Source organism: Zalophus californianus, chromosome 8 (genome assembly GCF_009762305.2).
Source record: "Zalophus californianus isolate mZalCal1 chromosome 8, mZalCal1.pri.v2, whole genome shotgun sequence".
NCBI lineage: Eukaryota > Metazoa > Chordata > Mammalia > Carnivora > Otariidae > Zalophus > Zalophus californianus.
Window position 1 is genome coordinate 14,904,244 of NC_045602.1, and position 27,484 is coordinate 14,931,727.

The 27,484-nt window shown below is 37.7% G+C and overlaps 1 protein-coding gene across 1 annotated transcript; it reads right to left on the reverse strand.

The window, feature by feature from the left end:
- Positions 1 to 5,182: 5,182 nt before the first annotated feature.
- Positions 5,183 to 25,005, reverse strand: LOC113938370 (DNA-directed RNA polymerases I, II, and III subunit RPABC4-like). Its single transcript, XM_035729007.1, has 2 exons — positions 24,913 to 25,005; positions 5,183 to 5,400 (listed from the first exon to the last, which is right to left on the reverse strand). The coding sequence occupies exons 1-2, from the start codon at positions 25,003 to 25,005 to the stop codon at positions 5,191 to 5,193; spliced, it is 303 nt and encodes a 100-aa protein (XP_035584900.1). The 3' UTR covers positions 5,183 to 5,190.
- Between the last annotated feature and the right edge of the window lie 2,479 nt (positions 25,006 to 27,484).

The window sequence follows — 27,484 nt, forward strand, 5'->3', positions numbered from 1 at the left end:
AAAACTATATTAATCAAACAGTATGGTACTGGCATATAGACACATGGACCAATGGAATAGAATTGAGAGCCCAGAAAGAAACCTGTGCATATACGGTCAACGAATTTTCTTTAACTTTTTTTTTTAAGATTTTATTTATTTATTTGGGAGAGAGAGAGAGCGAGAGAGAAAGAGCTTGAGTGGGGGGAGGGGCAGAGGCAGAGGGCAAGAATCTCAAGCAGACTCCACACCCAGGGTGGAGTCTGATGCCAGGCTTTATCTCACAACTCTGAGATCATTATGACCTGAACAGAAATCAAGAGTCTGACGCTATACTGACTGAAAAGAGAAGAAAACTATGCAAGCACCAGGGGTCAACTAATTTTCTACAGGGAAACCAGGAACCAGGAATGGGGAAAGAGTAGCCACTTTATTAAATGATGCCAGGAAAACTGGATAGCCACGTGCAATGAATGAAATTTGACCCTTATCTTATACTATACATAAAAATAAATTCAAGATGTATTAAAGATTTAAACATAAGTTCTGAAACCATAAAATTCCCAGAAAAAAATAGGAAAAAGCTCCTTTTGGGTATGACAGCAAAAATTCAGTCAACAAAAGCAAAAATAAATAATAGGGACCTCGTCAATCTAAAAAACTTTTTCATGGTAAAGGAAACCATTAGGAAAATGAAAAGACAACATAACAGATAAGGAGAAAATATTTGCAAACTGTATATCTGATAAGGAGTTAGTCTCCAAAATATATTAGGAACTCACACAACTCAAGAGCAACAATAACAACAAAATTTAAAAGTGGGAAAAGGACCCAAATGGACATTTTTCCAAAGAAGACATACAAATGGCTAATAGGTACATGAAAAAGTGCTCAACATCGCTAATCATCAGGGAAAGACAAATCAAAACCTTAATGAGATATCACCTCATATCTGTTAGAATGGCTATTATAAAAAAAAAATAACAAGTGTTGGTGAGGAGAAAAGGGAACCCTTATACACTGTTGGTGGGAATATAAATTGGTGCAGCTCTTATGGAAGAGGGTATGGAAGTACCTCTAAAAACTAAAAATAGAACTGCCATATGATCCAGCAATCCCTCTGCTGAGTATATAATTAAAGGAAATTAAATCAGTATCTTGAAGAGCTATCTGTGCTTCCATTTTCATTGTGGAATTATTTATAATAGCCAATATGTGGAAGCAACCTAAGTATTCATCAGTGAATGAATGGATAAAGAAACTGTATATAATGGAGTATTATTCAGCCTTTGAAAAGGAGATCTTGCCATTTGCAACAACATGGATGAACCTGGAGGATATGCTTTGTGAAATAAGCCAGATAAAGAAAGGAAAACATTGCATGATCTCACTTATATGTGGAATCTAAAAAAGTTGAATACATGGAGTAGAATGGTGGTTACCAGCAGTGAGTAGGTGGGAGAAATGGGTACAAAGTTACAATTATGTAGAATGAATAAATCTAGAGACTTAATGTACAGGATGATGACTATAGTTAATAGTACCATATTGAATACTGGAAATTTGCTAAGAGAGTAGATCTCAGGTGCTCTCCTAACACACACACACACACGCACACATGCATGCACACCCAAAATTGTAACTATATGAGTAGATGTGTTAATTGGCTTGATTGTAATAATTATTTCACTGTGTGATTTGATCAAATTTCCAATCACCATGTTTCACATGTTAAATATATAACATTTTAATTTAAAAAATAAAAGATAAAAAAAGAATAGCTAAGGGCAAGTTTGGGGTAAAAGGAAACCAAGTGACATGGAATATGAAGCCCAGGGTCTTCTCTTGAGTCGTGTCATCGCCTGGTCCAGCGAGTTCTGCGCTAACGGTTTGATGTAGGACTCAGGGTGTCCGAGTCTGACAGCTGTCTGTCTGGAAGTGCCTGTCTAGGAAGAGACAGAACTGGAGGTTTGGAAGCATTTAATTCAAAGTGAAACCAGGTCTGTTTTGTTGGAGACTCAATATACATGGAAATTAAATCTTGCAAATTGTTTGTCAAATTGGATTTGTGGGAACAGACTAAATTAGATATTATTCAGTTGAAGATATAAGTTAGAGAAACACTGATATATTTGAGATGCATCAGTGCCATTTTTTAAGTTTCCTGAAGTATCTTTTTAAATTTTAGCATATGTAGTGCCTCCTGGATGAATAAGACTATGTTAGAAGAGTGGTAAGAGGGAAGAAGAGGAAAATTTATACCAAATTAGATATAGTTTCTCACTCAATGGAAATTGATTCAACAGGGAATACAGACATCACATGGTTAATATAAGGTGGAGTGGATGGGGCCTAACAAGGCTAAATGGAACTACAGACGGACATAACCACCTTCAGGACACCAGTTTAGAATTTTGAAGTCAAGGAGACAGTGAAGCCCCATAAAGTCCTGCCTCTTAGCCTAGTGTTGGCAGAGAGTCCTTTAGGGTCTAGTGAGAGAATAGACTTAGATAGGTAGGGTGACTTAAATACTGAATGTAGCGGATGTAGAAGCAAAGATAAGTTTTTACCTGGCAGGATTTTTCAAACTGCAGGTTATTACAAGCATTTAAAAACAACAACAACAATAACAACATAAAGTAGGCCAGAATTGGTTGGTATACAAAAGATCAGAGTGATATCACAGACAGCAAAGAGATGTACGATTTCATAAAACTTTGGTTTCAGTTTTGAGGGCAGAGTAAAGTATAAAGTACATTTCTTACCCTGAGTCCAGGTCCAAAAATGTTGAAAACAATGCTGTAAAGTTGTGCTGGAAACAAACTAGGGAGGCATTTGAATTTTTTTTACATTAATAGGACAATGAGAGATTTCATTATAGCATGTTCTTTATTTTATAAAAGCTTTAATTAAACTTGTTTCGGTATTAAAAAATTGAATCTTGCCCTAGATAATTTTTTTAAAAATATCTCAAAGAATAAAGAGTTAAAACAAACAAATAAAACACTACTTGGGCTAAACACTAGACAAAGAAGAAAGCAGCTATAATGTGCTTTATTTGTGATTGTGAATTTATGTGTATGTGTGAATATGTATTTATTTATAAAATATGCAAATTAGATTATTCTTTACAAATAACAACCTGGCACTGAATGTAATGATAGAGCAAATTAAATCGTCTTATTATTTGGTTTCATGACTCTGTGGGACTCATTGGATATTTTTTAGGACTGATAAGCTGCATAGGATCTTCTTAACCAATAGTCAAGCTATATTTTCTTCAGAAAATTGAAAAATAAATACTTTTTAAGAGTGAAAAATATCTTTTAGAGAAGTTGGTGTCAGATACATGGCTTTCTTTGTTAAGCCTACAAAGGCCATTACTATCACTGGGAAAAATTACTATATTAAAATATACAAACCTATGATTGTTGCTACCAACAATGTTAAGGGTTTTGTTGTAAGACCAAAGCAAATAGATTGAGGTGTTTTAATGGGGAAAAAAAAATAGTTTCTAAGTGAAGGTGGTCATTTCTGGAAAGGAGCTTTGGCAATTAGCAAAATGATGCTGATTGTTTTGAAGTCTTGTCTACCCAGTAGATTTCATGAGCATGTTATCATGTCTACCATTCTCAATGCTGTTTTTTTTTTTTTTAAATATTCCATTTGTATAAGCATGTGTGCTGCCAGCTGGGTAGAATTCCTTTTACAAAGACCCAGCTGAATGGATTGGAGAGGACTCTTTATTTATCTATGATTTCAACTCCACCTGTTTACCATTTTCTTGTTAAAAGGAATTAGTGAGTGTTGGGTATGTGGCTATGAAGCAATTGAACAAATCTCCACTGCGACTATAATACAAATCCATCTTCAATCCCAGAGCAAATTGTTCTCATTTTGGGAGGGGAAAAGGTATTTTCTCAGCTAAAAACAAAAATTAACAAATATTTTGCAGAAGGTGAACTCTAGGGTCCCAACAAAATCCTGAACAAATTAGAGTGAAGCAGAAACAGCTGTTGGGTAACTGCACATCCTAAGAGTAGGTTCTGGGCTGTCAGGGCAGATTGCTTGAGCCAGCCTGTCCCAGCTTTACCATTTCTTAGCACCTTGGCAAAGAGAAGGAAATGTGGAAAAAGGAGCATATGTTCATGAAAAACAATGGGAGCTCCAGGTTCTTTGCTTTGGCACCTACAGGATTGCAAGGTGGTTCCTCACCCCTTGTGTTCCTCTGGGAAGCAGCCCATGAAAATGAAGACTTGCTTCTGTGACAGGAGGATGAATGAAGCTGTGACTGACAATGTGAAAAAGCAGCAAGCTTCTCAAAAGAATTGTTATTTTGCAAGCACTCTCCCCAAACAGGGTTTAGTGTGATAATCCTGCAGCCTTCACCCTAGATGGTTATACTTTGCGTAAAAGTGCGTGAAACATTTTCTACATTTATCCAATCATAATTTGAGAGATATGGAATGACAAAAAAAGATGAAAATACAATCTTGATCGTTTTTCAAATTCCAAATTTGCTTTTACTCCACCTAAAATTGTTATGTTTGAGTCCAGGAAAGGTGTCAAATGGTTCCAAGCATCCTATGATACTTTAGATATGCTAAGCAATTGCAAAATGATTTAATGCTGCTCCTCTCTTTCAAATTTATACTTATTTTTCTTGTTAAATTTGTTCGAGTGTGCCTAGGAACCCAGAGGAAAAGCACACTTCTTTCCATTCACGTTCTGAACCAATTAGAAATAAGGACAAAAAGTGAAAATTTCAAGGCCAAAATATAACCTTTATAATGGATAAGGCAGCTATGGTTCACTTTGACTTCTTTATTGGGGCATATGAGCTTTTTAACACTGGGCTAGAATTAGAAAGACTTATGGATCCTCTTCCACATATCACAGGCTTTCTCCAGGGGAAACTTGTTTGCCATGTGGCCAAGAGCAATCAAGAACATATGCTCTCAGTGGAATATAACCCCTCCAACATAATTATAGTATAATTTATCTTTTTATATATAGCTTAGTTTCTATTTGTAATACATACATATGATGAAAACAAATGAGAAAGATATCAAATGGGTAGATAAAATCTTTCCCCCATTTTTTAAATGAAATGTTATTTGTGTTTGTAAGGATATGTACACTAATCAAAAGCTATACAACATTAACGCCAAATCCAAATCCAAATGAAGATAATCCTCTGAATTCCATGTTTCATTGAGCATCAAAAACCACCAATCTTTTAGTCCTTTTCTTGTACATTATTCTGTATCCACATTCTCTGCATCTGATTGGATCCCTGGATTTTATCTCATTTTCTGTGTGACATTCTCCGCAGATATATATCATTGGCTGCTGCTTCGGAGGCTGAACGTCCTTTTGGGTGTCCACTGATAGTCCCTCTAAATACAGCCAGCCGATTCCCTACCCACGTACCCCCAGAAACTTCGTACTCTGAAGTTTGTGGCGGATTATGGCTCCTCGTTGTGTCCTTTCCCCCATTTATCTACCATTCTCCCCATCCTGTACTCCAATGGCAACCAATTTTAATAGTTTCCATTTTACTTTCCTTGGCTGTTCTAATTTTAAATGACATACTTCTATTTCTACTTCTAAAATTATCTTTATACAGTATCTATTAATGTTCTGCCATAAAAGATGAGGAACTTTGCACACCCATACTACTTCCTACCTCCTCTTTTCACCTTCCTATTTTTTTATTGGGCATTTTCTTGTTTTTAACTTTATTTGTGGGAGGGAGGAACCTACTATGGGAGGAACCTACTTAAGAGTAAGCTCCCAGAGATCAAACTGCATTTCATCACTTATTTACTCATTAGCTATGTAATCTTGAAAAAGATACTTTTCCTGTCAAAACTTCAAATTCCACATGCATAATTGGGGTAATAATTGTACCTCTTTCATAAGTAAGTATGAGGACTAAATTGTTCAATCTATGTAAAGTGCTTAGCACTGTGCCTAACAGTCAGAAAACACTAAACAAATGTTACATGTGGTTCTGTGACAATAATACACTTTGTCAAGAGGTTGATTCTAAAATCTGAAATCTAACAAACAGAATCTACAATATTATGATTACTTAAATATTCCTAATGGTAGAATCAAATAGCATGATTGGACTTCTAGAAAAAGAGATGTAAATTTTTGTCACTAAAACTTTGTCCTTTAAAAAAGATGCTTCCAAATGTCAGTATTTAATAGATGTTCTTAATTTCTTCCAGGTTTCCTTATTTCTTCTGGTCACACTAATTATTTTGTATCTTTTAGATTGAGAAGATATGCAATATTGGTATTCAGCTTACAGGTTCTGTGGTTTATGTGACCTTATGCGGGTGACTTAGATTTTCTATATCTTATTTTTCTTATCATGAGATAGGGGTAATAATGATATCTTATTCATAGTGTTATTATAAATAATAAATGAAACACTGTATGAACAGCACATAGTAGGGCACCACTTTGCTGTTTTTCCCCTTTTTCTAATTTTGGAAGAGTACTTTATTCATTTATTTATTCTTACAAAATGTTGAGGCACTTCATGTTCTATGTACAAAATACATTTTTATTTTCCTCTGCTCTCATAGGTAAGTGCTTATAAGATTTTAAATTCAAAGGTGGAATTTGAGTTCTGTTTCCAATTAATGATGGAGTAGCTTATTGCAGACCAACATTCCCACCAGGAACATCTAGACAAGCTGGAAAAAAAAAATCCATAGAGGCACTGGAGAGCAAGTGTGGCAGCCAGGACTTACCAGCTGGGACAGAACCCAGAAAGAAATCAAGTGCATTGAAGTGAACCCAAAATTTTGCATTGCTTTCTACTCAAGATATGTGCTATTCTTGGCATGGGGCCAATAGCCTAAAAAGTTGAGCAGAGAGTGGCAGCTAATTGAGCAAAGCATTGGAGATAAAAATTGGATTCAATGTATCGAGGAAATGGGCCCATGATAAAGACCTCATACTTCCGGTTAGAACCCCTAAAGGGAGTACACACTAGGAGTAAAAGCAAACTGGAAATAGATCATTACACACACACACACACACACACACACACACAGGAATTGAGCTTTGTCAATGCCAGACTGGATTATGGTGATTTGTACCTATTCTAAATGCCTACTAGAGAATAAAACTCTGTCCTCATATTTGGAGGAAGATTAAGTCCCAAATCTCAAATTATTTCTACATTTTTTTTCATTCATAACGTCTGTCATTAAATAAAAATAACCAAGAACATCAAGAAATAGGACCAAATGACCAAAACCAAGAAGAAATACAGACAATAGAATCAGATCAACAGGTGATCCATTTATTATTTGACATTTACTTTTATGTTACAATGATTACTGTTAATAAAAAATGTCAAGAGTAAGAATTTCCCTAGGGAACTAGGATATATAAAGTAGTGAAAATTCTAGAACTGAAAAGTACATAAAAGAAAATTAAGAACTGAAAATACAGATTTAGTAGATTCATCATAGAAGAAGAAAGGATAAATGAATTAAAAGATAGATTATTATCAAATATCCAGACTCATGAAAAGAAAAAAGATGGAAGATAGCTAAAAATGCAGGCACCTGGGTGGCTCAGTCGGTTAAGCACCTGTCTTCAGCTCAGGTCATGATCCCAGGGTCCTGGGATGGAGCCCCGCATCGGAGTCCCTGCTCAGCGGGGAGCCTGCTTCTTCTCTCCCTCTGCCTACCACTCTGCCTACTTGTGCTCTCTCTCAGTCAAATAAATAAATAAAATCTTTAAAAAAAGATAGCTAAAAATTCATTAAAGACATATGGGATATGGTGAAAAAAATCTGACATGTACATCTGAAGTCCTAGAAGAAGAGGGGAAAAGGATTATGAGAGAAGCAAAATTTGAAGAGCTATTGGTCAACAATTATCCCAAACTGATGAAAACCATCCAGACACAAAATTCAAGAAAAATTGCAAGCCCTAAATTGTATAAATAAATTTAGAAAATAAGTATAGCATGGTAAAACTACTGGAAACAAAAAGATAGTCTTAAAAGCAGTCAGAACAAAAAGATATTTTACCTTCAAATGAACAACAGTAAGACTAACATTTAAATTCTCATCAGAAATAATGATGGAAACTAGAAGATGATGGATTAACATCTTGAAAGTGCTTAAAGAAAATAACTGATAACCTAAAGTTTTGTATCCAAGTAAATATACTCCAAAAGTGAAGCAAAATAAGGAATAAGAAAATCAAAAAGAGAATGTTGTCAACAGATCCATGCCAAAAGAAATAATCAGAACACAGATTGTCAGATTATCGATGTAGACTCAAATATATAAGAAATTACTACACTGTAGTTCCCTGGGTTCCCCTTTCAGTGCACAAAGGATGTGCAGCATGAATGAGAAATTATCTGTTGTTGTTTTAAGTTTATGATATATGAGCATTTTTAGTACAGAATTACCTGACTATACAGACTGACCAATTGAATCAAGTTTTTTTTTCTCATTCCATTATTTTTCTATTATTAGTAAATGATCCTCTATGTTGGTGCTTTTAGTGGTTACTCCAATCAGCTTTTTAAAAATACTTCATAATTAACAAATTCTAAATACTTCAAGTAGCTTCTCAAATTTTAATATATATTCAGATCACCTGAGGATCTTGTTAAAATGCAGGCAGCCTGAGTTGGGGCCTGGGATTCTGCATTCCTAACAAAACTCCTGGCTGATGCCAATACTACAGGTACTTGGACCGTGCTTTGAGTAGCAAAGTCTTTAAATACTTACCTTGGCTTGCTCATCTTCAAACTTATATTTTACTGTTGTTTCACTTCTTGGTTTTATTCCCCCACAATTTAAACATTATTTTTACATAGTATTTATTTAGATTAACTCACAGTTTCTTTGCTTACTACTTCTACTACTTCTCTATTTCATTTCTTTTAGGATTTCTTCAGTGAACACATGTTGATAATAACCTCCATGTTTCATTATACAAAAACTGTCTTTATTTTCTCCTCTTTGTTGAAAAACAATTTTACTGGGCAAAGCATTCCACAATATTGCATTGTCTTCTGATCTCCATACATACTATTATGAAATGAGACATCTCTCTAATTTAGATATTCAGGTGATGTATGCTTCCTCTGTACTTACTTAAGGACTAATTTTCTTTGATGTTCATTGTTTCACTGTGAGATATCTTTGTGTGAAGTTATTTTTTATTTATTCTTTTTGGAATATACTAGGCTTCTTGGATATGGGAATTGGTGTTCTTCAATGGGTCTGGAAAATTTTCAAACATAATGTCATTAAATATTGGCTTATTCTCATTCTTGTTTCTTTTATAATTGCAACTGGACATTTGTTGGCTTTCTGCACTCTATGCTCTGGCTCCTAATTTCTCTTTCATATTTTCTATCTTTCTGTCTTTCTGAAGAGTTGAATTTTTAACATTTTAAAATCTGTACTCTAGGTCACTAATTCTTGTCAATTTTAATCTTCTATTAACCTATCCATTTTATTTTTTAATTTTAAGTATAGTTTTTCATTTCTAATATTTTATTTCCATCTTTTAAAAATATTATTACATTTTAAAATATCAATTATTATTTGTATTTTCATGCTTCTCTTTTATTTCTTCAAACAAAGTAATATGGTTGTTATATGTTCTCTGGGAATTACAATATCTGATATATTAAGAAATGGATTCTCTAGAATTTAATTCAAGGTGCCTTGTCTTTTCGTGTTTTTCTTTTTTCCAGTGAGTTGTTCATTTTCTTAGGAACTTTATCTGTGGGAATTCTTTGAGGCCTGTGTTGAATTAGTATTCCTCCAGAAATGATATGTGTTTGCTTCTGCCAGTTTCCTGGAGGCACCATTGACATAGGACCACTTTAAATTGTCCATTTGAGATTTTTCAGACCTCACAGGTGGCATAAATTTGGATGGCAAACTTGTGAAGGGTCTGTTGTGGTTATAAAATCTTGTGTTCCCACCCCACAGATTGGAAAATTTTCTTGATCTTCTATTTTTGGCAGTGAATTTGTTTCTCATTCAACCTTTTACAAAGCGTATAGCCCATTGGGACTCTAGCCCACTGGGTCTCTAGCTTTATGCAGGGTTAGTTAGGTTAGTCTCCTAACAGACTAACCACCTGGAAGCAGCCCCTCACCATTTTATCCTACCCTTTCAACCCTATGTGCTTTTTATGATGGCATCTCAGCATATCTAGGGTAAAAGAACTCTTTGTGTTCTAGAAGTTGAACAAGTTTGTCTTCCTTCCTCTTTCCTTCAGTGCCTTCTGCCCCCAATGTGTGCAGGTGAGGGAGGTCAGTTATATGTTGAAAGCACTTAGATACTTTCTACCCATTGCACAATCATATAATACTACTTTGTACTTCTGTCTCAAGATCATCAGGGGAAGACTACAACATAGTCTGTTTCAGTCTGTTCTTAATTAAATTGAAACTGCCAGTAAAATGGGGTGTTATCTTAAGTTTGTTTTGTCACAACCTTCCTGCATAGTTCATACCTTCTTTTTTGCACATAGCAGCTTCTCATTGAATGTCCAATGAGGTGTTCAACTAATAACATTAATACTAACATTATGGCTAATCCGTTTGTGAAAATAAATCAACAGAAATCTTGAATTTATCTAATAATCAGTAAGTCCTAGCTTGATTATTTCTATATTTGGGTTCCTTCAATTAATTCTAAAGAAATAAAATTCAGTTTCATGATTATGCATTTGAGAATGTTATTCTTCCCAGAATCAAACCTCCCTCTGATTTTCTAGTTGCAGCCATCTACATGGACAGTGGGTGGAATCAAAAGTAGATAATCAAGTGGAAGAGATTTAAGATGTGTGTTTTGAGACTGTTCCCAGTCCCGTCCCTGTGGTTGAGACCACAGATATTGTTCATACCCAAATCATAATGGGGGAATGAGGGAGGCCCTCCTCAGGGCACGAGATGAAGCCCAGTGAAGGGGCTGTGGTCAGTTCCAGTGTGATTCTTCACCATTCCAAAGTCAGACTTGTCAGGCTCTCCATAAGTCATGAGTTAGTCATGCACTTGGGACCTAGGCAGCACTCCAGCCTCCCTCTCTGAGAAGCCCTCTGGCTCAGGCCATCTGTCACTTTTCTCCAGCAGACAGTCGATGGGTTTGCTCACTCTTCTCAAGCTTGGTTTCAGGCCCCAGTGGATGGCTTGAACCCTGTATTGACCCACCATGTTTCCTGAACCTCTCCCCCTTCCTCTATGCTGATGTCTTTGACAACTGCCAAGTTTCTCAGGGTTAGCCCTAAAATAAAAATTCTAGATTTAAAGAAACAACATTTTGGAGTAATTGTAGATAATGTCTGTAGGGTTACTCACAATTCATGTTATTTCAGAAGGAAGGGAGGGAACAAGCACCCAAAGACTACTTCTACAATGTTTCTTTTTATTGGCTACCATCTCTAAAATCTCTGATTTATTCATGGTCACTCCATTAATCTATTTAGTATCCTCAGGGATGATGCTGTTCTCTTCTTTCCAGCCTTCCTGGGAGATGAATCTCTTCTTTTTTTTTCCCCCTAATTTTTATTTCTTGTTGAATCTGGGAAACTCCTTCTTCACTCAGTCCAAACCACTGTACCCCATTCTTTTTCACTGCATACTAGTAAAATGAGAAAAGTGTTTCTTCTGGCCAGTGAAGTGTTCCAATGGCTCCTCGGATGATAGGCCCCAGTACGGAAATCAGTTCCTGGCAGTTTATTTTGAAGGCCTAGTCTCTTTGTCATGCTTCCTGACCCTCACATTTTATTCAAACTCAGCATGATTAAATGGAATTAGTTAGCCTAGGTTTGGGAGCCTGTGATCTAGGTTTGATTTCCTATTCTGCCATTAATTCAGCAGTGTGGCCTCGCTCAGCTATTTATTTATTAATTTTGTTAGTTTTCTTATGTGTAAAGTGTGTAAATTAGTACCTACCTTGTATAGTGGTTGTGAGCATTAAGACTAATTGTCTAAACAAGACCAGTGCCTTACATATAGGAAGGACCCAATAAATGTTAGCTGTTATTATTGTTGTCATTTGTTTATTCACTCAATAAATGTGAATTGTATGATTGCAATTGTGGCAATGGTAATACCTCATGATTATAGTAACTTAGAGCTGCCCCAGAGCCCTGGCTAAAGCACTCATTGCCCTGAAGGGAGGGTGAGTTTCTAATGGAGTCAAATGCCTTGAAGTTCAGAGCTAAGTGACCATGAAGCTTCTCTTGTTTAAAATACCATGATCCCCGCCCCCCCCCCCCCCCCCCCCCCCCCCCCCCCCCCCCCCCCCCCCCGCCAACCCTCAGACCCAGTAAGGAATTCCTACGTAGTTAGTCTCCCTCATGCATGGCTTCTGAGGCTCTTAGGCCAGTGTGTCTGGGAAAGTTTCAGGCTGGAAGCATCAAGGAGTATTAATGTGCAGATGTAGGATCTGTCAAGAATACGAGCTGTGGTGCAACAAAAACCACCTGCGTGGCTTGTGATGTTTTTGAAACAGAGGAGGGCCGGAAAGAAGGGGCCCAGGGCCAAGAAAGGAAGACGGAGCTGTGGATTTGTGTGCAGCTTGGAGCACAGGCCTTGAGCAAGAGGAGCAGGAATGCTGCTGCTGTGCTGCGCACCCCACCCCACCCCACCCCCCACTGCCCCACAGCCCTGATGCTGGTGTCGGGTTTTAATGACTGACCAGCCATGTCAGACTGAGGCGTGCTGGATTTACTTCTGTGCCTGCAGAGAAGGGAATAGAAAAGGTCAGTGTCTCTCTTAATATTAGGTAATGGGTTATCCCAAGGAGGGACTCCCTCATACCCCTTACAGCAGAACACAATAGGAAGTTTCCAAATAGTAACACAAAACCATCCCATGATTTGCCAGGACCTAGGCTGTGTGCCCCTCAGGCCTCGGGAGCAGTAAATCTGGAAGGAAAGCAGTTAGCCTCCCAATTAGAACGCTAGCGTCAGCAGTCTCCCACTCCTCTTCTGAGCTTGCCAAAAACACAGCAAGGACGCTGCCCTACGTCGGGAGCAGAGCCACTGCCAACAGGCGGCCATGTGCCTACCAGTGGCTTTGCTTCTGTGGGCTCGAAAATGCACAGCTGACTGATTGGCTGGGCTCTCCTCTTTCCCCGACTGAGAAGCAGCCTTTGCCAAAGCGGGCCTCACGGCTCTACTGATTGTTTTCCAGAGCCATGAGTTAAAACTGGATTTTCTGTTCCTAATTTATGCCATGAGAGCCTTGACTACAACTTAATTGGGAGCTCCAGAATGGTGGAGAAATAGCTACTGAGGTACGCAGTGCTGGCAGAAAGCTGGAGTCAGGAACTGCAATCCAAAAGGCTTCAGAAAAGTGATTTGCTGAATGAAGGGGGATCCGAACAAAATCGTTTCGCACCAAGTGGCATAGAAAGAAGTACAGCGATGTCAGGAGCACGGAAATATTGTGGACATTTTCCAGGCTTGGGGGGGAACAATTCCCAGACCAGCTTTCCCACCTACAGTGCTATCAACATGCCCTCACCCGGCACTCCCCCACTTCCTTCACATCTCTTCCTGCTCCTGCAAGGCTCTAGTAGACCCCGGTGTTCCGTCCACAGCAAGGGCAACCCCACCTGACTCCAGCATAGGCTGATGAAAACCCATATGGGTGGGAGAGAAAGAACAGGGTCAGGAGCAGAGACAACACCTGGATGAGAAGAGAAAACTTCAAAGCCTGTGATCTGAGTGAGGAGCTAAAGTTAGCCTGGGAGTAGGAACATTGATGGAGAAAAACATGAAAAATGTGGGGTTTTTTTTCTCCATCTGAGATAAGCAGTTAACAAATGTAGAACTCCTAAAAGAATATAAAATACTGCTGTGAATAAAAACTATTTGTTGGCTTAAGTGGAATATTTGCTTTTATTGAAAGAGGGAGAACTAAACCAAGGATTTTTTTTCCCCTGGAATGTAATAATTTTAAATGATATTGATCGTAAAAAATATATTCATATCTTAACAACAATTCTGTAAGGTAAGCAGAATTGATGTTATGTCCATTTTTCAGAGAGAGGAATTGGAATACCCAAGACCCCCAAGACCAAACATGTAGGATCAGCAGAGCTTGGTTCTCACCCCAATTTTGTTTCCAAATCTAGTGTTCTTTCCTGTTGAGCTTACTTTTATTTTTATTTACCTAGGTGCCTAAGTCCAAGGTTTTCCTAAGATGAAATATAATAAAATGCTTATTTTATTTTACTATTTTTTTTAAATAATCTTGGCGCCCAATATGGGGCTTGCCCTCTGGACCCCAAAATCAAGGGTTAGATGCTCTATCGACTAAGCCAGACAGGTGCCCCTAAAATGCTTATTTACACAGAAAATATTGCCTGTGTGTATATATGTGTCTGTGTGAGTGTGTGTTTAGGATACATTTAACATGACTTGGCCTTTAGTCAACTTACATATAATCAGGAAGACCTCTAGCATCATTTTTGGGTAAAAAGGCACTTAAATAGATTTGTAAATATCTAATCTGCTTGAAAGGAAATAGAATTAAAAAGAGTATCTGACAGTTGTGAGGTGATACCTCATTATAGTTTTGATTTGCATTTCCCTGATAATCCGTGATGTTGAGCATCTTTTCATGTGTTTGTTGGCCATCTATATATCTTCTTTGGAAAAACATGTGTATTCATGTATTCTATCCATTTTTTAATTGGATTATTTGTTTTTGGGGATGTTGAGTTGTATAAGTTATTTTTATATTTTGGATACTAACCCCTTATCAGATACGTCATTTGCAAATACCTTCTCCCATTCCAGAGGTTGCCTTTTAGTTTTGTTGATTGTTTTCCTTCACTGTAGAAGCTCTTTATTTTGACAAAGGGTCAAATCAACAACACAAACAAACAACAGGTGTTGGTGAGGATGTGAAGAAAGAGCAACCCTCTTGCACTGTTGGTGGGAATGCAAACTGATGCAGCCACTCTGGAAAATGGTATGGAGGTTCCTCAAAAAAATAGTTAAAAATAGAACTACCTTATGATCCAGCAATTACACTAGTAGGTATTTACCCAAAGATTACAAAAATACTAATTCAAAGGGATACATGTACCCTGATGTTTATAGCAGCATCATCTACATTATCTACAATAGCCAAATTATGGAAACAGTCCAAGTGTCCATTGACTGATGAGTGGATAAAGAAGAAGTGGTATATATATATATATATATATATATATAAAACCAAAGCAAATGTTAGTTCAATAGGCATTTATTGAAAATCTGGATATGTTTCAAGCAGCATATATATATATGTGTGTGTGTGTATGTATATAATGGAATATTACACAGCCACAAAAAGAATGAAATCTTGCTATTTGCAATGACATGGATAGAGCTAGAAAGTATTATGCTAAGTGAAATAAGTCAGCAGGAAAAAGACAAATACCGTATGATTTCACTCATATGTGGAATTTAACAAAGGGGGAAAAAGAGAGAGAGAGGCAAACCATGAAATAGACTCTTAACTATAGAGAACAAACTGATGATTACCAGAGGGGAGGTGGGTGGGGGGATGGGTTAAATACATGATAGGATTTAAGGAGTGCACTCGGGATGAACACCAGGTGTTGTATCAAGTGTTGAATCACTATATTATACACCTGAAACTAATATTATACTGTATGTTAACTAGCTGGTATTTAAATAAAAACAAACAAAAATATCTGATTTCCAAACAACATTCCTTTCAGGTATGTTTCTATTATTTCAAGAGATGTAGATTAAAAGTTAAAGTAAGAATGATCTCAGAGATCTCAAATTAATGTTATTGGGTACTGTTGAGAATAGTGTGTTCAGTACCAACTATTGTATTAAAATGGGGGTGCTTGTTTCACATTGACTAGCTATGTGACCAAAGCAAATGTTAGTTCAATAGGCATTTATTGGAAATCTTCTGGGTATGTTTCAAACAGCATGTTAAACCCTGGAGTTTTGGAGGTATTTACTTATCCCTTTCTCTGGTTGGTTTCCATCTGGGTTCATTCCATCCAGATGTGTTTCTATGCTATCAACTTCTGTTAGGATAGCTTCAGTTATAGTGAGCTAACAAACAACCCCCATGTCTCAACAGCTTATCACAAGGAAGTTTGTTTTGTCATCACACAAAGTTCACTAAAGGTCCAGATGATTCTATAAAAGCTGCCTTCTATATGGTAACTCCATGATCCAGAATATTCTAATCTTTATCATATTAATTTGTGACTTCCACATTTGGAAGCTGGGAAACAAATCCATTGATATGTCAGGTTTTATCTTTTATAAGCAACATACATCAATTCTCACAGCATCTTGGCCACTGTCACATGGCTCCACTTAAATATGAAGGCATCTAGGAAGTAAAGCCTACCTTCTATCCAGAAGCAAGAAGAAAAATGATATCTAGTAAAGTCTACAACACTATATCTATATTTGAGAGCCTGAGCAAGAGGCTGTAGGCAATCACAAACAATACCATAGAGTAAGAACCTTTGTAGACATAGGTGGCCTGAGGTGGTCAGGGAGGCAGAGCTAAGCTGAGTCTCAAGACTTGAACTAGAGAGAGAAAGGGGAGCTTGTAATAGGAGGGAGGCACAGAGTGGTTCTCCGAGAGAGGAATAAAGCAGGTGAGCTATACTCAGTCCCATTCCAAGTGAGTGACTCAGCATGCACTGTGTTTTGAATAGTGCTAAATTATGCAATAAATAAATAAATAAATAAATAAATAAATAAATAAATAAAGCAAGCAAATTAAGTTTTAATTTAATTTGCTTACTTAATTAAGCAAGTAAGCCAGATAGTAGCAAAAATCCTATCTGGCAATGGATCTGTGTAAGATTTTAGTGTACATGGTTTTTCCTGGAGGTATCTTGATGCACCATCTCTAGGGCATTGATGCGTTCTTGAAAAATGCTCCCAGGGAGCCAGGAGGGATGCCAGGTGCTACATCCATCAAGCTCTTTGGCCCACAGTTAGAGAATCTCAGCTTCTTTTCTTTATTTTTTTAAAGATTTTATTTATTTATTTGACAGAGAAAGAGACAGCAAGAGCAGGAACACAAGCAGGGGGAAGTGGGAGAGGGAGAAGCCGGCTTACTAAGCAGGGAGACCAATATGGGGCTCGATCCCAGAACCCTGGGATTGTGATCTGAGCCCACGGCAGACGATTAATGATTGAGCCACCCAGGCGCCCCTCAGCTTCTTTTCTTTAAAAAATTTTAAGTCAGATTTATTGGAGTATGAGTCATATTCAATAAAATAAACCTTTTTCTGATAGAAACTTATAATTTTTAATATATGTATATAATCACGTAACCATCAGCACAATGAAGACAATAAATAATTACATCACCTGAAAAAGTTACCCCTTGCTTTTCTGCAGTCTATATACTTTCTCTATATCCACCCCCTGACTACCAGTGCTCTGTTGTATATCCTTATAGTTTTACCTTTTCTAAAATATCATATAAATGGAACCATACAGTGTGCAGCCTTTTTGAATATGGCTTCTTTCATTTAGCATAGTGCATTTGTGATTCATCCTCATTGTTACATCCATCAGTAATTCATTTTGTTTTATTGCTGAATACTATTCCACCCCATGGATATTCCAGTTTGTTTATCCATTCACCAGTTGAAGGATACTTGGGTTGTTTCCAATTTTTGGCAATTATGAATAAAACTGCAATAAACTTTCCCATCTAGATTTTTATGTGAACATATATTTTCATTTCTCTTGGGTAAAAACCTAGGAGTGGGATCACTAGGTCAAGTGGGAATTGTGTATGTTTCAGTTTATAAGAAATGGCCAAATTGTTTTCCAAAGTATCTCAACCCCCCTTTTAATTCCAGCTGCTGCTTGCTCTCATGATGCACTAGGAAAGTTTTTAAAGGTTATAATGAGATTTAATCCTCAGGTATTCACAAATTCCTCCATTTACAAAGCACTTTCCGCCCTTGTTTTATGTGTTCCTTGTAGCATCCTGAGTAGGAATGATGCCAAATTTAGAGTCACATGACCTGAACTAGGCTATTCCAAACTTAGATAAAGCCTTTAACTTTCAAGGCCTCAATTCCTTTATTTGAATAATGGGAATGGTCATGGGATATGGTGGGCGTAACTGTGATTAAGATCATGGATTTTAATGTCAGTCTTGTTTTCTAGCTCTGCTTCTTACTCTTGTTATCAAAAAGTCATTGACCAGGTGATGGGCATTAAGGAGGGCACATGTGATGAGCACTGGGTGTTATACGCAACTAATGAATCGTTGAACACTACATCAAAAACTAATGATCTACTATATATGTCGGCTAATTGCACATAATAATAAAGAGGATATATCTTAAACCTTTTCAACACACACATATATACACAATAGTAACCATGTAAAAGTGATGGCTATGTTAACTAGCTGGATTTTGGTGATGACTTCACAATGTATATGTTTATCAGAACTTCAATTTGTATACCTTAAATATGTGCATTTTTATATGCCAGTGATAATAAAGCCCTTTTAAAAGTTAAGAAAAAAGGAAAGTTATTTAACTCACATGAGCGTCATGTAAAATTGGAATAATATAAACTATTTCATGAAGCTATCTGAATGATTACATTAGATATATGCCAATCACTTAATGGAGTGCTCACTGCAGATGAAATGCTTCATAAATAACAATTATTGTTACTATTGACAGTATGATTACTATGGAGATAGTATGCCTGAAATTTGCAAATCGCAAAGCGTTGTGTGAAAGTGAGCCATTTAGCAATGAATAAAATTAGGATTCAAGATATTCAATATTAGTGACACTCTCGGTCACACTTCTAATGTGCTTGAACTTGAGGCCCAGAACTCTATCTAGCTTACCATGTGGCCTCTAAATTTTTTCAAGGAATTTTTAAAATAATTTCTTCTGTGAATGGGGCCTGCAAAGCTCTATCACCATCCCTTGTTTATCTTTGCTCTCCATGGTCTCAGAATGCATTCATTAAAGTAGAGTCTGATGACCATGGGGAAAGAGAATTCACTCTTAAGTCTATAAGGAAGCTGTCTAGGGATCACCTGGCTTAAGGCATTTTGGGGGTCATTATTAGAGCCCTGCACTTCAAGATGTACGGGATACCTTTGATGTTACCAAGTCCGTGCAGGAACGGTGGCATTATAGTTATTAAGGTCATCTGGGGCATCCTTTAAAAAAACAAAACAAAACAAACAAACAAACAAAAAACAACTCACAACCCTGAGATCAAGACCTGAATTGGGATCAAGAGTCAGATACTTAATGGACTGAACCACCCAGGTGCCCCTAGGGGAATCCTTTTGAAATTGAATTGAGGTAGGTCTTATGATGTACACAGATATTTTTATATGTTTTCCTAGAAGTGGCTCTCAGACACTTCTGGCTGGTTGCTACATGGTTAATTAAAATAACTGGGACAAGTTACACACATTATTACTTGGACATACATCTTGGATGGCTCTGTTTATTTTTCACTTTTCATTTTTTAATAACTTCATGCAAAAAATAGTAGTAAAAACTTCTGTATACCATTTACCAAGATTCACCAATTTTTTAAAGACTTATTTATTTATTTTAGAGAGAGAGAGAGAGAGAGAGCAGGGGGGAGGGGCAGAGAGAGAGGGAAAGAGAGAGTCCCAAGCAGACTCCGCAGTGAGCATGGAGCCCAACATGGGGCTTGATCTGAAGACCCTGAGATCACAACTGAGCCCAAACCAAGAGTTGGACACTTAACTGTGCACCCAGATGCCCCCACCAATTTTTAACATTTTGCCATATCGTTTTTATCACAATCTTCACTCTATATGTGTGTGTATGCATATTTTGTAATTGTTCTTTACTTTCAAGATTTTATTTTTAAATAATCTGTATACCCAACATGGGGCTGGAATTCAAGACCCCAAGATCAAGAGTCACATTGCTCTACTGACTGAGCCAGCCAGGAGCCCTGCATTTTGTAATTTTTCTGACCCATTTGAGAATAGTTTACATACATCATGCTCCTTTTCCCTGTAAGACTTTTGTATATATTTTCTAAGAAAAATGGTATTCCCTATATAACCAATGTACAGTTACCAAATTCAAGAAGTATATCATTGATATAAAATTTTTATTGACCCTGCATTGCATATTCCAACTTTGTCAGTTGTCCCATCATACCCTAAATAGCATTTTCCCCTCCATTTACAGGATAAATGCCGGGTCCCATAGTACATTCGGTTGTCATGTCTCTTTAGTATTCTTTAATCTGTAACAGTCCCTCAGCCTTGCTAAGACTTTCATGTGATTGACATTTTTGAAGACTACAGTATAATTATTTTATAAAATGTTTTCCATAATCAGGATTTGTCTCATCTTTCCTCATGATTACATTCTGGTTATACATCCCTGATGGGAATAATACAAAACTGAGTTTGTGTCCTTCTTAGGATAGCACATCCCTAAGCCATGATGTTTATCTGCTCATTTGCCTGGAAGAAATGTTTGTTGTTCTGTTTCTCTCCTTAGTTATGATGTACCCCTGCAATTAATAAGCTTTCTCTTTTAGATTTAGCACCCATTAGTGATCCTTGCCCAAAACAATATTTACTATGATGATTATAGCACTTCATTCACGTTTAGCAATTGGCATTTTATTATAAGGAAAAGCCCCATTTTACTTTCTATCTATCATCTATCTATCTATCTCTATCTATCTATCTATCTATCTATCTATCTATCTATCTATCTATCATCTATTTTAGTTAGTAGGTTATAATGCATTCCTCTTCTTATTTTGATGCCAGCGAAAGCCTCTTCAAGCTGGCTTCTGTGTCTTTTTTACATTCTCCCAGGATTGTTTTCAGAAGTTCTTTGCTGTCTGGCACACTAAGGTATTCAGGGTTCATCTGGTACTTTTATTGTTTCAGTCCTAGAATCTGCCATTTCTCCAATGATCTCTCTAGCAAGGGATATTGGACACCAAGATCTAGGTGGTAGGTGTGCCCCTTGCTACTGGGGTGTCACTGCTTCTAAACACTTTCACCAGACAGAGCTAGGGAGAAAACATTATATGTACATATTTCTTTAGAAATCACTAATTTACACCAGTACTTCCAAATTCCAATCCAACTCCGCATGATTCTTCCTTGCCTTCCCCCTTTGTGTGTTCCTTCTTCTGCAATGAGGACCTTGATTTCCAATTACATCAACACATTTACTCAATTCTACAGTGCACAAAAATTAGTTTTAGAATTGCTAGGCCCAAAATACTATGGGGGAAAAAAAAAAAAAAACCTGCTCAGAAGAGTTCAAGGTTTGCATCCAGTTTCATTTCCTCCAGACTGAAGTTCTGTATTGATAGCACTGTGTTCTACAGTCACAACTAATAGCTTTAATTCTATTTTTTTCTTCAATGATTACTTTATTCATTTTAGATACAGTGGATTTATTTCTTTTTGCACTTAGTTTGCAGTTTTTTCCACTGTCTTTGTGAATTTTATTTTTGAATATATGGAACATCTACTGTGCTTCCAAAATTTAAACTCTACAGAGTTATGTACTCAGAGGAGTATTACTACCCCTTCATTCCTGTTGCTCCCATGGCAGGTAAATGGTTTTATTGTTTATGTTAATCACTCCATGTTTCCTTATGCAAAAATAATATTTTTATATATTTTCTTATTTCTCTTTTTTTTACACAAAAGATACCATGATATATACTCTTTTCACTAATTTTTTTTTACAAAACTCACTAGAACAATAGATCAAATCCCACTCTTTCTGCCTTGTTCTTGCTGTGGATTTATAACATTTTCATATGGTGGCTAAGTAGAGCAAAGGTGATCCCTCTGAAGTACCGGAAGGCTTAGCATAGACTTGTAAGCCTATGAATATTGTTCAACAGATATATAATTGACCTGATTATTGAAGGGGGTGAGGTGAAATATAACAGTGCATACCGGACTGTTTAACAACTTTTCTGTGGTTCCTGTCCCCTTCAGACTGATGTCTAAACTTCACAGCTTGACATATCAGGCCTTTAGAATATATCCCCAATTCCTTCTTCTTTTAATTATCCACAGAATTCTTACACAGCTGCCATCCTGAAGTCCCCAGTCCTCATTCTAATACACTCTTTCAGACTTTGAAGAGTTTAAAATTCCATTTGAGTTGCTCAGAATCCATTCTCTTTCTGCTTTGTATGCTTTGTCAACAGTTAATCATCTCTCCTTATCTACTTTACTTGTTACCTTCTCAAAGAAACCCTCATTAAACTACTCTGGCAAACGTATTATTTCTATCACAGCACTTGGTACACATATCAAATATAGTACTTGTTGACCTGTATTGTTTTACTTGGTTTACTTATAGTCTTCCTTATGAGATTTTGAGTTCCCTGAGACTTAGGACCATTGTTTATCTCCCATGATTAGCACAGTACCTACTGAAAATATTTTTAACTAATTCACTAAAGTGACAAGATCCTTTTGTTGCCTGGATCTCAATCTATTTTGTATGTCTGATGAAGGACCTACATGAAACTGTCTCTAAGGAATCCATATGACCCTAACAATTTGAGATGCTAAAAGTCAATGTGATTCTTTTTTGTCAATTAATCACTGACAGGAAGGGGGCGCCATTTAACAGCTTGTGGAGAAAGAGTTTTTGTAACGTTCTTTTATAGAAAGAGATAGTATTACAATCCTAGATGAAATTGAAATATATTTCATCTTCCTCTTGAGATGTCAATTTACTTAACCTTTGACATTTGAATTGAGAATGAAGCCAAGGTTACCTTATCTAAGCTCCATTGTAAATGTATGCATAATATTAATTATTCTTACAGGTTCTAGGTGGATTTATGTAAGATAAGAATGTTGTTAAGGAAAACGAACAATGGTTGATAACCCCTATGTTATTAAAATGTATTAACATGTATTATGTATGTGAACAACAATGTGCATACGACCTTCAAATTCCAGTACAACATCTGGAATTGGGAGAGGGATTTCTTTGAATAAAAACTGACACCAAAGTGTATGTTAAAATGCCTGTTTCTATCAGGATCAGCAACAACAGCATTGAAAAAGCATTTCTGTCTGTTTCTTGTGTCCCTAACAGTAGATGCTTTGTATTAAGGTTGTGCCCACATTTCAGGGGACTTTATGCCTAAAACAACTCAGAACCCAGAGTATGTGGAGGTCCTGTGGGATCACACATAGCTCTGAGGTCTGAATGATCAGAATGCCCAAGCTGTCTTATTACAGGAGGGAGAGTCTTCGTAAAAGCCTCTCCACCCTGCCTGCTGCTACTTTCTAGGTGCCTGTTTCGATCTAAGTTGCTTTAACTGCCTGGCCCAGCCCTACAAGGCATAAATAGAGTTTGTTATTGTAAGAAGCAACCTCAAGCCACTCTCTAGTGCAGTTACATAAATAAGACCTGGGCTGGCTTGGAAGGGGTGTAAATCTCTGGCTAAAATGAGAGAAGAGGGAGCCATTCACTTTAAACCACAGTTAACTTGCTGACTGAGTTTCTAAATAAACTTTTATCTCTTAAGACTGATTACTAGTGATGGTTATAAAAATGAGCGTGAGAATGTGGCCAAGGAAGTGACCACACCTTTCCGGGTTTTTGAGGCTGTCTTCGGTGGGCATTTTCCTGGGAGCAAGGTGGAGGTTGCTCTGGGGCCTGTGCGTAACTCAGCTTTCTCACAGACCAAAAGGGGGAGCATTCCCAACCACTTGGCTTTCCTTGTATCCCCCCACCCCCCCTCATTTGCCAATTACAGAACACAGAGCTGAACAGGAGAGATGAGTGAAAAGATAGGTTTCAAGCCAGCAGTTTCCTGCCACATACGGCATGTGAAGTCATCCTGCTTTTGCCTTCATTGTGTTGCCCAGAAACACTCCAGGAAGTCAAAGGAAAAGGCCTCACCTCTGAGTGAATGCCTTGTGGGTGTTGTGCCAGGAGTTAGACCACTCGCACTGCCTGCACACTTTGGAACATTTTGCAAGCCAGAAAATGTTGCTCGTAGATTGCAGTTGTCAGTTCTCTTAGAGAGTGGCGAAGGCAGCATTTCTTTGAGGTGTCACCCTCATCTAGCTTTCTGGTTTGTTTTCACTTGATTTAGAGTTGTATTTTTCTTTAGGAAGGATTTTTTTTTTTTTTTTTTTTTTGCTGCTGCCAATATACACAATACAAAATAGCAAAAATGTGGTTTTTTTATTAAGCTTCTTTGATTTTTCTCTCATAATTAAACAAAACTTTGCTGCATTAGGTTAGACCTTTGCAGTGATTACGAATTACTACTTTTCTCCCCCTTTTTAGAATCTGCCCATCCTAAAGCATTTTTCAGTACTTTCAAGGAATTTGGTTCAGTTTATTTTGGGATGACTTGTATTTTGTTCCTCCCTCTGAAATAGATATTTTTCTTTTCTCCCTCCTTTTTTTTTTTTGTAAGTCATATTACCAATCAAAGAAAGCTTTTTGAACAAACAAACAAAAAGCCCGCAGTAATTGAAATATACGCAGCCAAATATGATGTCCTGGAGAATATTTATAAATTTGAGATGCACATTTCCCTCTGACACCCTCAAATGCTGGCCATCTTAGGGTACGGTAAAGAATTATGGCTCAATGAACAGCATGCTGGCATATAACTAAATAAGTGAATAGCTGGAGTGAAAGCAAACTGCTGTTTAACAGCTTCCCCAGTTACATATACACTTTCAAACAAGCATGAAATGTGGGTCTCTGGACATCACTTAAAAGAACCACAAATAAACAAAGTGTGATCCCACACTCCTATTCCTCCTGGACAGCAAGCAAGCTTGGCTGGGAATTGGGGTGGTTTTTGTTGCTCTTCTGTCCCATGCACTGTAAACACAAACCCTGTCGCTCAGAAAGCTCAGGGTCATACTGCTGCTGACAGATCCATTGAGCCCGGAAAAGTGAGGAGGCTGAGTCTGTGACCCATGGGCCATTGCCTCACCTTTTAGTTTGCAAAGAATCACACTCCAGACCCAGATACTTCCATTCTAACATCTGGGCTAAGTCAGCCTAGGGGGCTGGGGGCCAGATTTGCCAATTCTAAAGTGGAGCTCTCTTTTTTCACCTGTAAGATATATGTTAAGCTCAAGTCCTGACATGCGGGGTCGAATGGATGCCAAAATAATAGTACATATATGTGGAACACATTCCTTTTGCATTTAACACAGTATTAAAGCTAAAAGGCCCATTAGACATTATCTAGTCTAACTTCCTCTTTCTACCTATTAGGAAACTGAGGCAGAGAACAGAACTCTGAATAGAAGTCAAGTGTCCTGATTCTTGGTCCCCTGCTTTACTTTGAAATATAACTATCCGTATCAGTTACCTGTTGCTGTGTGGCAAATCACCCCAAAATTCAGTGGCTTAAAACAACAACGATTTGCTCTTTCTCACAATTCTGTCTGGTTGAGCAGTTTTGCAGCACTCACATGGGCTCACTTATGCAACTACATCTGCTGGTTGGCTGGAGGCTGGGCTCACCTTCTCAGCCACCACGGCAGGACCTCTCTCTCTCTCTGCTTGGCTTTTACCCCAGACTTTTTCCCAGCATGAAGATCTCAGGGCACAGATCCAAAAGGGCAAGTCCCCAGTGTGCAGGCTCTTATCAAACCTCTGCGGGTGCCTGGGTGGCTCAGTTGGTTAAGCGGCTGCCTTCGGCTCAGGTCATGATCCTGAAGTCCCGGGATCGAGTCCCACATCGGGCTCCCTGCTCAGCAGGGAGTCTGCGTCTCCCTCTGACCCTCCCCCCTCTCATGCTCTCTCTCTCTCTCTCAAATAAATAAATAAAATCTTAAAAAAAAAAACAAACAAAACCTCTGCTTGCTGTTTGCTGGTGTCTCATTGGCCAAAGCAGATCACGTGGCCAAACCCGGACTGAAAATGGAAGAGGAATGTACAAAGACATGGGTAGTAGGGCAGTGATGAGTTGGGGGCTGTTGCTACAAAGATCTACCAAGGAGTTCATGGCAGATTGTCCCAGTGGTGTTCCCATATAATAATGGTGTCCTGAAAATGTTAAAAGGCCTGCCTTGAAAAAGAGTATGTGTAATAAATCCCAAGGACAATGTGCTAATGTGCACTGTGCCCCAGTCCACATTAGAAGAGGAGAAAATGGCATTTTCCAAGTGCATTTGATGGACATTTCCATTCCCTTGTGAATCAGCTCTTAATATCTTAGAAGATCGTTTTTTTTTAGAAGATTGTTTTTAAAACAGTGGACGAGGACATTAAGAGCAGCTGCGCCCACCTTTCTGCCCTTTTCCCTCCAAATATATTTTTTGGAGAACTTGAACTCAGGGGAGTTTCAGGATCAAATGCTAAGTCACTGACATCGTGTATTTTCATAGTGACCAGGTGGGGTGGCCCTTCTCAGGGGGTAGGCACAGGCTGAAGTACGTGAAGCTCTGTGGGCTAGAGTGCCTTGGCACAGCCATAGGATGATAATACATAAAATGCCTGTTCTTAGAGCAAATCTTATTTCCCTAGGAGTTATATAATTCCAAAGAGCATCGCTCTGCATGAGAAAGCCAGTTCCAGAATGTGTCAGATACCGCAGAAGGGCCAGTGATATCCCGCCTGCCTTTTCTGCACTTATATTTTAAAACACATCCTCCGAATTAGATAGAATGACCATTTCCTTCGAAATATCCTATCTTTTTATTCCTGAATTCAATTTTCAAAGTGTGATGCAGGCACAGTGCAACATTTAAAGCAGTGCTAATGGATATACAGTGAAAACTAATGTCCCGCCAGTCCCCAGTTCTCCTCCTATGGGAGGCGGTCTCCCATACCTGTTTCTCATTTGTCTTTTCAGAGGTAGTCTAGATTGATACAAGAATGTGTATACAAATATCACCATAATACATGCACATCTCTGTCTTAGCTTATGTGCTTTTTGAAACAACTTCATCAGAGATCATTTTACATAAATAGAGAGGTATTAAGCTAAGAGAGCACCTAGTATTTCCCCACACAGTTTCCTCACTGACTGTCACATTTGATCTTTGCTAATGCTCTAAAAAGTCTTCTGGTTTTCAGATTCATGTCTTTTCATTTTTTTACTGGATCATCTTATGGGTCATAAATTTCAATCAACTGTAACTGGCATTCCATGCATATTCTCTGTTTATGTTGTTTGTTACAGACTGCCCACGTGAGCACAAGAACCTTTCCTTGGTCAGGGAACTGTCGGTTGGTTAATAGTGGTAGGATGAAAGTCCCTTGATTCCAGAGCCAGTCCTAGGACTCCACTTTATTTTTCTGAGATTTAGTTTCTTCTTTGGTAACAATGAAGATCATCACAGTGGCCTTGTACTTAATTATGATGATAAAATGTGAAAATATGTTTGGAAGTATTTAGCGATCTCCACATGTTATACAACTATTAGACAACTACTAACAAATTAAATACTG

Excerpts from the sequence above, each read along its gene's own strand:
- LOC113938370 (XM_035729007.1), bottom strand. The coding sequence starts at position 25,005 with ATGGCCCATGGGTCACAGACTCAGCCTCCTCACTTTTCCGGGCTCAAT. Across the intron at positions 5,401-24,912 it reads TGAGCTTTCTGAGCGACAGG|GGAATCGGCTGGCTGTATTT; the intron begins GTTTGTGTTTAC and ends GTACGTGGGTAG.